Here is a 10,970-nt window from a genome sequence, read left to right as displayed (position 1 = left end):
ATAGCAAAGAAAAGAAACATCAGGCTATGATATGTCCAGCAGGTACTGTCATAACACATTGCACTTGAATTTCCCTCGGGATCAATAAAGTATCTGTCTATCTATCTATCTATCTATCTATCTATCTATCACTTAGCAGTCACGCATTAGAATTTCTAGAATGACATGTCAAAGGGACCACTGTGATGTTCTTGAAGTAATACACATATACAACTCAAGACAGAAAGAAAAATATTAACAATTAATGTACTGTATATATTCCATATCATCCTGTCTCTACAGTTGAACAAATAATTTAAACAGATATTTAGTTTATATATGACTAACATCTGCATTTTAGAAAAAAAAAAGAATCCACAGCATTTTATATAATTTGTTTAAATTATTATATACAAACTAAAAAATATGTTCCATGAACATATACCATGATAATAAAGAACGTGTCATTTCAAACCATGTGCAGACATTGACACAGTTTTGCATCAGGCTTTGCAGACTAACCCCACTCTGGACTGTGTTGATATAGAGCCAGACTGTCCCACAGACTAAGATGCTGCTGTGCATTGGTACATTTATCAAATCAACCAGCCAGTCCTCAGTCTTTTCCCATGTGTTGTGTGACACATGAAAAAAGACTGGGGCTAATTTTTGCTCCCTTCAACTGATGGGGGACCTTCACCATGGAGGTTTATTGTGCACTCTGGCATCTGGCAATATTAGGAATACATTTTTGTGTCTTCCTCAACTTTGGTTTACAGTGTTGTGTCCTTTCAGTGTTACACAACAAGAAAACACACATGTAAGACGGAAAGACTAGTTCTTTTTCAGCATCAATGCCATCAATACAAAACAGTCTATTTATGTCTAGTGCTCTTCTTCTTAAATTTAACTTGAGCATATTCACACTCCACTTCCTTCTCCACATTTCTAGGCTCTGCTTCATCATACAGGTTTCCCATCACCATTGCGTTGCTTACAAAATTTTTGCACATGCCCTCTGCCATGTACTTTTCCTCCTCCAGATAGGCGCTCCCAGATGGATTCATGTCCACAGAGTCTTCTACCTTGTTTTTCTTGCTTTTCTTCTTCCAATTCACAGGAGAGTAAACCACATCACTCCCTTCTCCATTCTTCTCTGAGCTTTGGCTTTCTCCTTGTACATTTTCTGGCCGAGCACTTGGCAAGTTTGTTGCATTTTGTTCAGAGATAGTTCCAGGGTGAGCGCTGTCTGCTTGTCTCAACCCATCTGTGTTGACATATATGTCCTCTTCTCTTTCATTGGGTACCTACAGTTACAGAGGAAATGTCAGTGATAGAGATACTCTTTGTACCCTTGTTTAACTAAATCAAACTCTAATTCAGAGTACCTCATTTCTCTCTCTTATCAGATGTTGGCTTGTTGCAGCTGGGCTGGTTTCACATGTGAGCTGACTGTTACTGTCATGGTGATTCTTCTGAACCCTGAAACATACAGTACAATGTCTAGAATATGGGTATGTTTGGTTAATCTTTGTTTTTCCCACATCTCCAGTCCCACAAAGGTGGATTATATTAGGTACAGCATGAGAAAACAGCAATAAAACATGATGGACAAGTGAAATAAAAGTGTTCTGGTAGAGATTAAAGTAACCACCAAGGTTATGATAGACATGTTACATGGGGGGTTGATGAATGTTTGATTGACATGAAATCTAGTATTACTGACCAGTTTTGGCAACAGTGAGTAAAAAGAAAAACATCACTGCTTCACTTTAGGACCGATCAGACGTATTGGGCATAGTTTTCTGTTTTGCTGACACATGACAACTTTCTTATTGTGCACAGCTAACCATGTTAGCTCCAGGCCTTCAGACGACCATCAGTGTGTTAGTAGACCTGCATTTACTATTTTATATTTTGTTGAAAAGCTAATTTTGTCTTTAATTTATTTATTTTTTTAATATATAGATTTTGTGTACTTTTGCTGACTTCTTTTGTATTAAGCTTAATTTGAGAATTCTGTTCATTTATTTGTTCTTGTGTAATTCTGACCACTGACCGTTTAATCTTGAATTTCAGAAGCTGAGAACCTAAAGTGATGGTGGCTGGGCCGCTGTGGTGGTGGCATCTACTGCACTGAATAACCCCCATTTGTTTGTTCTCATGTGTGTGTGTGATGGCTTTAGGTGTGTTTAAGGTGACCATTCCCTGGAATACCTCCTCTTATTAGACCCTCCTCTCCACCTGTTAGCCTCAGCTCTGAAGCAACTCTTAATTGATGTGACATATTTTTGTATCAATAAAAACATTTTTATTTTATTTATTTTTTTTACAGATGGAAACTCATCTCCTGCCTGTCTGCATAACGACAATGAGTGTGTTTATAAGAATGTGTTTAGAATTAATAATCCCTGGGTGGTCGGATTGTGTCTGTTGGTGGACCTTAGCTCCACCACCATTACCCCCGATGACAAAGCCAGTACTTTGTAGGGTCACCTGAGCATTTTGGCATCTTACCTGATGACAAAGAGCAGAACACATACTAGAACTAGTAAAGCAACAGTCGTGGTGATGAACACTACCGACGTCACTTGACCTGAAACGCAGAATGGAATATTAATATAAAGATGTAATTCAGATTGATAATTCTCCTGATAAACTCTGCTTGGTTAGTTATTTCAGATATTAAGATTAATAGTGGACGTCTATACTCATGGACATACCACTGTCTGGATGAAAACAAGATTCTGGGGAAACATCTGTACTGCTTTTGTCAATACTTACTGTATAACTACTAGACTGTATTTGGGTGCCTTACTGTTGACATACAATGATATATCTAAGGTCTGTCTGATTTACTTTGAATCATTTCAATCTTCTACCAATAACACAAGCATACAAAAAACAGACCTTGATTTTCTGCAGAACCTTGAGTCTCAGGAGTGTTGACACAAAACTGCTGCCTGGCAGATCCCAGAGAGTTGAAGCTGTGACAGAGCAAGGTGGAAAGACTCCTCTCCTTTAGTTGATTGACAGTGATGAAGCTCCTCAGGCCTGTGTCATTTAGAGACTCACTGCTGATTAAAAACTCTCCAGATTGATTGACAGGTCTCCCATCCAAATACCAGTGTAAAGTAGGAGAAGGGTTTCCTTCAGTCTCACAGGAACAGGTGACCTGACTTTCAGTTTTGTTGCAGTGAGATGAGGCCAGGATCTGTGGAGGAACTGCAATGAAAGTGGAGAGAAGAGCCAAAAGAAGCCATATCAAGAAAAGTTGACAAAATGAAATCAAAAGATTTACTGAGAAAAAAACTAATTGAATGTTTTGTAGAAATTGATTCAGACATATAAATTACCTGAGAAAGTCTCTGACTTTTGACAGATCTGTCTAAATCACAATATAATGATCAACTGTATGTGCTGTATGTTGAGTAGCTGATGATCATCCAAGCCCAGATATTTGGTAGCTACTACACAGTCAGAAATATGTCCCCATGGATTTTTATCACATTTTTATCATGGATCATCAATGAAACAGTGTGGTGGATACAGGAGACACTGCAGTCTGGAGGAGACAGTTCAGTTCAGAGACTGAAATTCATCTTCATCTACACGGAGTTCCTAAAGACACAGATTCAACCTAGGGCTGCACCTAACCATAGTTTGGACTGAGTTCATATATTGATCAAACATTCCCATTACCATTTTCTAGGCTCAGACGCCATCTTTCTATAACCTGTTTATTCAAAGTGACAAAGAGGATTCAATTTAAACTGGTTTAAAACTAAATGATTATTAGTTAAAGTGCAACTGATGAGATTTAATGTTATAAATGAACTCACATGAAACAGTAAGTGCTGAAGTGTTACTGCTGCTTGATTGATTGCTGCCATCTTGTTTCCTGTAGACAGCAGTGCAGGAGATGTTCTGTCCATGATGGAGGTGAGAAGCAGTGAAGGTCAGAACAGAGGTCTGGACTTTAGTTTTGTCCTGATTCTCCTGCAGTGTCTCCTGACTGTCACCCAGTCTGGGGCTCCATGTCAGAGTTGGAGGATGAGACAGACAGGGAGCTGGAGCAGAGCACGTCAGACTCACTGAGGTTCCCTCCTCCACCTCCAGTGTGGACTGAGTCAGAGTGGGTGAGGGAGGATCAGCTGGTAGGAAGGAACAGTTGGACCAGTCAATAAATAATCATTGATTATTAATTTGTAGTAAATCTACAGCTGAATGAAACTAAATGATGGGAACTTTAAAAGACAAAACATAACAATAGATATCAAAATTTACCTTTGGTCACAATCTTGATTACGTCATTAGTGAAGCCGTATTTCAAGTTCTCACATTCCAGTCTGAAGTAATATGTGTCATCAGAAACCATGTTATTCAGAGTTGTGGTGCAGTCTCTGTCTGTCAGTACTCCCATCAATTTTCCATTTGTGCTAGTTTTACTATCAAACACAACTTCATCATTACTTCTCTTTTTCCACTTTGCTTTACATGTCTTAACTAACTTGTCGTCATATTCCTTTTTTATATCAAAGTAGCAGGGGATGGTCACACAGGATCCTGTCAGAACCTCTATAGTCTGCGGCATATTGACTCTCCACTGTCCACACTGGACACCTGAAACAAAAACACACAGTTTAGAAAGAAGAAAAGGAAACAGTAGTTCTCAGCAGCAGTCTAGTGGCAATGAGTGATACTCACTCTCTACAAAGTCATTACTGTTACCATGGTTTCAGTTATTTTAGATCTTCACATAATAAATCATTGATTTATTTTGTAGTTTACAGCAAATCTCACTTTGAAGGATGAAAAGTCTAGTTTAAAGGAGTCTAAGGTTTATACATGAAACACGTTTGGTTCATTTCTTCTATTAAGCTGTTAAAAGACATTGAAGAAATCCTTCTCTATATATTTGGTTATTTTTATGTAAAAATATTAACAAAAAGAAGTGAAAAGAATTAAAGTTTGTTTTTAAAACAGAACTGAATTTCTTTCAGGTATCAGATCAAATACATCACATATGTTTCACTCATTGGTGGAAACAGTGGTTCATTATCATGATTTTTAGTCAACAAAATTTAAATTAATTAAATTAAGGTCTCCAAAATGATATTCATTCAAAAAAACTCTCCACATTTATTTCGCAATGTCCAGAAGATGAAAAGACAGTAGGGAATAAAAACAGGAAGTTCTATGCTGGAAGCAGTCATGACAAACATTTGATATAATTCCTTGTTCCACATTCCATGTGTTTCATGTTTCTAATAGACTCAGCAGCAACAGTCTCCAAAACACAGAGTACTGTTAACAGTGTCACATTTAGAAAAGAAAAGATCTCACCTCTTCACTGGAACTGTTTGACCTTTTTCTTTGACTTCAAGCTTGTAAATATGACGACTGATCCCACTAAATCAAATGATCATTGAACATTACATTAACCTTGTATTAATCTTTGATATCCAGTTATTCTACATTAAAGATAGAATAACTTACATTTTCATGAGATCTGTAGAAAAGCCAGCTTCCTCAGAAGAGAGGTTACACTTTGAAGAAGTGTTTAAGAAGTGACTAAAAAATGAGGAACTCACAGAGAAACCAATGAGAGAGAGAGAATGAGATGTTATGGACTTGTTATCAGAAATGTATTTCACCAGGACCACCCTTTTTTCTCACCTTGAAGCTGCTGTAGACATTCAGTTCTCTCAGAAATGATGTTGAAGGAAGAATCTTTGACTTTGTTGCAGACGTTAAATAGACTGATAGTAGCTCTGGGATGTTTCTGTTATTTTAGAATCCAGACTGATAATCTGATAACTGGACACTTGGAGATATGCCATCAAATAAAGGTTTTGTTGAACTGATCAGTGCAGCTGTCACTAGTTTTAGTCTTTGATCATTTGTAGTTTTAATAGATTTTCTGGTTTTTTACTTCGTCCTACTTTGACAAGTGGTTTAGGTATTAAATTAGTCACTTCATCTAATAATTCATTATCATATTAGTCTACATTCAGAACAATGTTTGTATTTCATTTAACATTTAAAAGGAACTCTTGCATTGATTCTCTCTGTTTTCTATATTAAATATCTTTACATGTTGAAGTCTTTTCTTATAAAATAACCCAGTAATTACACAGGACATCCATCATAACAGACCATTTTCTGACTTTTGTAGATTAACTGTAGATTGATCAAAGATGATGATAAATGTTTGCATCCCTAAATCTGTTTAGAATTGTCAAAAGAAGGCATTTGCTTTCACTCATGGTCGCCACTTTAATGTCTAATGATATCAGCATTTAGAAATGTGGTCAAATAGTTAATGTAATTGTATTGTTGAGAACTATTTTAGTTTATAACTACCCAGAAACAAACATGAAGGTTTCAGCCCCTAAAACTCTAAGAATGTGTTGTTTCTTTAGGTGCTGGACTGTTAGTTGAACATAAACAAGGAAGTAATTAAAAAAGACACTTATCATAAAGGATTATTTTTGATCATTTTGTAGATTAATTGATCATGATTTCTACTGCTCACATCCTTAATGTGTTACTAATTGTTGAAAGAGGTTTTTTCCTGTCTCTCATGGCAGACGCTTTGCTGTTTTATAATAAGCACATTCAGACACTAATCTATTTTGACCTCAAGTAATCCAAGGTCATTCTCAAAGTCTGTTGTAACCTGATGTCCTGGGTGAGCCTTCTCCAGGTTCTACTTCTTCATTCTCTTCCTCTCTGTAGTGTTTGTTTCAACCATTCTCACACAGTGTAAATAACCTGCTCCAAGTCTTATTTGTGCTGATGAGACAAGTTGACACTAGATGTCAGTGAGTTCACATGTATGTTATCACTGAGCAGAAGCTGATTGTTCTCAACAAATGTGGTTCAAGAAATCCTCCAGAGAAGATGATTTACTATCATCCCACATAGTTATATTTTTTTGCTCAAAGTCTTTTTATTGGCATATACGCAATAAACGTACATCACAGGTTTAAGATTTAAATGTAAATGCATCAATACAAACAAAAAAGACAAAAACAAACAACAAAACAGAACAAAATGCTCGAACAGAGCCCCACCCCCCCACCCCAAAAAAAAATAAATAAAAAATAAATAAAATAAATTTACTGTACCATTTAACTTGCTGGCCCCGATTCTACATACAAGCACATAAAGCACATACATCATACGCATTGTCTGCATGTTGGAACAGCTCACAAAACAAAATCAAGAAAACAGATAAATTAAAGTAGTAGTGTATGACAGGTCTGAAAAAGGAGATCTATACACACATACATATTTGCATACAAATACATATCCTCCCCTTCTCAATTACAAATGCGATCAAAGCAGAAGTGGTTCCCGTGAGTCCCAAATTCTCTACAACAGAAGATCACTCCAACATAGCATCAACATGGGTGATATCCAACCTCTCCACGTGTGCCAGAAAAGGCTTCCACGTGTCATAAAATTTCTGAGCGCACCCTCTTGTAGAATAGCGGATCTTCTCAAGTGTCAGGTGGTGTAAAAGGTCACCGACCCACATCTTAAAGGTTGGAGGGTGTATCTCCTTCCACCTACGAAGTATCAATCGTCTGGCAATGAGAGATGCAAAAGCTATTATATTCTTTGCATGTCTATTGTAATGAGTATCTTGTGTGATTACTCCGAATATCGCAGTAACGGCAGAGGATTCTATAGATATCTGTAAAACATCTGATAAAGTTTTAAATATTGCACGCCAGAAGTTTTTTAGTTTTGAGCAAAACCAGAACATATGTGAGAGGGTAGCTGGTGTTCGTCTGCATCGATCGCAGATAGGATCGAAGCCGGGTATAAACCTTGCTAGTCTCATTTTAGACCAGTGGAGGCGATGCAGAATCTTGAATTGAATAACTGTGTGCCGCAGACAAATTGAAGAGGTATGTATTCTATTTAAAGCCTTTCCCCAAGTTTCTTCAGGAAGTTCTAACCCCAAATCATCCTCCCATTGCTTTTTTAATGATGTCAAGGGTTCCAGGTTATATGTACTTAGTAGGGAATAGACTTTACCAATAGTCCCCTTGGAACCCTGATTAAGTCTCAGAATGGTATCTAAGAGGGAATGGGGTGGCTGCGATGGGAAATGAGTAAATGATGCTGTTATAAAGCTGCGAAGTTGTAAGAATCTAAAGAACTGAGACCTGGGAATGTCGAATTTTAACCTTAACTGATCAAAAGATGCAAATTTAGTGTCAACAAACAAGTCTTCTATTGTAGTAATTCCTCTATTGGTCCATTCATTGAAAGCTGTATCTACGGTTGATGGGATAAATTGATGGTTTTTAATTATAGGAGCACAAATGGGTAGATCTCTAAGAAAAAAAGCTCGTCTGAACTGTACCCAAATTTTTTAAGGAGTGTTTTACAATCAGATTTGAGGTGAATTTAGATATAGGCTCCAAAAGAGGAAGTTTTGAGCAAAGTAGTGAATGTAAGGAAGTTTGAGGACAAGATAATTTTTCCATTCGCAGCCATTCTGGTGAAGTGTTATTAGATGGAAACTCCTTCCAGTACAACATTGATCTGATATTAGAAGCCCAATAATAATACTGAAAATTCGGGAGTGATAAACCCCCATATTGACGGTGTTGTTGTAAGATTCCTTTTCTTATTCGAGGGTTTTTCTTATTCCATATAAACCTAGATATTAATGTGTCCACGGACAAGAAAAAGGACTTGGATAAATATAGGGGAATACACTGAAAGATATACAAAAATTTGGGTAATACATTCATTTTAATTGTGTTAATGCGTCCTCCTAATGACAAGGGCAGTAAACTCCATCGTTCCAGATCTTGTTTAAGGCGAGTTAATAAAGGTGAGAAATTAGCTGCGAACATGTCTTTAAAGGTGTGTGTTATCCAGACTCCTAAGTATTTAATTTTTTGTGGGCTGACTTTAAATGGAAATAGGTCAAAGTTAAGTTTCTTAGCTGTCGCGTTTACTGGCAGAATTTCGCTCTTTTGTAAATTAATTTTATACCCAGATATTTTGCTGAATTCCTCAAGTAGGTTTAGGGTGGAGGGCAGACTGCTTAAAGGGTCAGACAGATACAAAAGCGTATCGTCAGCATATAGGGACACTTTATTTTCTGAGCCATACCTCTGAATTCCCTTTATACTGTTTTCACCACGTATCGCCAGGGCCAATGGTTCTATTGAAATAGCAAATAGGAGAGGAGATAATGGACAGCCCTGTCGGGTTCCGCGATGAAGGGAAAAGTAAGGGGAAAGATTGTTGTTTGTTCGGACAGCTGCTAATGGGGAGGAATAAAGAACTCTGATCCAAGAGACAAAACGTTCACCAAAACCAAATTGTTTGAGAGTGTAAAAGAGATAATCCCACTCCACCCGATCAAAAGCCTTCTCTGCATCAAGCGATAATAATATTTCTGGAATGTCGGGTGGAGTGGGACCATGAAGGATGTTTAATAGGCGTCTTACATTAAAAAAAGACTGGCGGCCTTTAATAAAACCCGTTTGGTCATCTGCCACAATAGAGGGCACAACCGTCTCTAAACGGCGGGCTAGCATTTTAGCGAGAACTTTACTATCCACATTCAAAAGTGAGATAGGGCGAAATGAGCTACATTCGAGGGGATTTTTATCTTTTTTGGGGATAAGAGAAATCACTGCTTGTCGCATGGTTGAAGGTAAAGAACCAGTACTAAGTGAATCTTCAAATACAGAAAGCAAGATGGGAGAGATCTGGTCTGCAAATTTTTTGAAAAATTCACTTGGAAAGCCATCTGGCCCTGGAGATTTTCCATTTTGCAAAGACTTTATTGCATTAATGAGCTCCTCTACAGAGAATGGCTTGTCTAGATCTACTGCGATTGTGTCATCAATTTTTGGAATTTGTATTTTCCTAAAAAAAGAGTCAAATAAAGTATGGTTACTAAGGGATTCACTATCATACAACTTTGAGTAGAATCTATGAAAGCATGTGTTAATTTTAGAATGGTCTATTTGTCTTGTGCCCGATTCGTCATTTATCTCTGCTATTGTCCTATTTACGGATTTCTGATGGAGCTGTTGAGCCAAAATCTTTCCCGTCTTCTCACCATGTTCATATGTTTTACTTTGCAATTTGTTTATTAAATTTTCTGTATGTCTGGTTGACAGCAGATTAAATTCAGTTTGCAGGGTTAATCGCAATTTAAATAAATCACTTGACGGAGTAACGGCAAGTGTTGCATCTAAACTGAGAATATCATTTGTTAACTGTTCAATTCTCTTATTGCGCTGTTTTCTTTGTTGCGCACTATACGATATTATTTGTCCCCTAAGGTATGCCTTCATTGACTCCCACACAGTTGAAGGGGACATACCTGGGGTCTGGTTGTCTTGAAGAAAAAGAGTTATTTCAGATGAAATATACTTAATGAAGTCTCCATCTGAAAGTAATAAAGTATTAAGACGCCAGGGGTGATAGTTGGTGTGGGAGATTGGTAAACAAAGTGTCATCAACAGGGGGGCGTGGTCAGAAATAACTATAGCTTGGTATTCACATCTGCTCATCAATGACATAAGCTTTTTATCCAGAAAAAAATAATCTATGCGGGAGTATGTTCCATGGACTGGTGAAAAGAAAGAGTAGCCTCGAGCTGTAGGGTTTTTAAAGCGCCATGCATCAGCTAAACCATTTGCATTAAGAAAAAGCTGTATTTGAGAAGCTGCGCTGGATATGGACACAGTCCTAGCCGAGCTGCGGTCCAAAATGGGTGATAATGCACAGTTCATATCTCCTCCGAGGATGAGACAATGTGTGTCCAAATTGGGGATAAGAGTGAAGAAGTTTACAAAGAAAGAGCTGTCATCCCAGTGTGGTGCGTAGACATTCGCTAGAACGACCGGTGTATTGTACAACCTCCCCACAATAATTAGGTAACGCCCTGAGGAGTCTGTTTCAACTTTTGACATAACAAATGGGATTTTCTTGTTTACAAG

General features: G+C 37.5%; 1 protein-coding gene across 1 annotated transcript in view; it reads right to left on the bottom strand.

Moving 5' to 3' along the window:
* Positions 1 to 576: 576 nt before the first annotated feature.
* The window catches only part of LOC311497504 (Schwann cell myelin protein-like), a gene marked incomplete at its 5' end in the record, with an annotated part of 30,209 nt that continues 19,815 nt past the window's right edge, over positions 577 to 10,970 (bottom strand). The window contains 6 exons of the mRNA XM_084557822.1: positions 577 to 1,286; positions 1,368 to 1,461; positions 2,497 to 2,575; positions 2,890 to 3,204; positions 3,822 to 4,133; positions 4,267 to 4,602. Coding sequence (XP_084413948.1) covers positions 855 to 1,286; positions 1,368 to 1,461; positions 2,497 to 2,575; positions 2,890 to 3,204; positions 3,822 to 4,133; positions 4,267 to 4,602 — 1,568 coding nt within the window. The 3' untranslated portion in view covers positions 577 to 854. The remainder of the gene's footprint in view (positions 1,287 to 1,367; positions 1,462 to 2,496; positions 2,576 to 2,889; positions 3,205 to 3,821; positions 4,134 to 4,266; positions 4,603 to 10,970) is intronic.

Source organism: Chelon labrosus, assembly GCF_963514085.1.
Source record: "Chelon labrosus genome assembly, chromosome: 12".
NCBI classification, from domain to species: domain Eukaryota; kingdom Metazoa; phylum Chordata; class Actinopteri; order Mugiliformes; family Mugilidae; genus Chelon; species Chelon labrosus.
The sequence above is the reverse complement of the archived record's forward strand: the minus strand, read 5'-3'. Positions and strand labels throughout refer to the sequence as shown.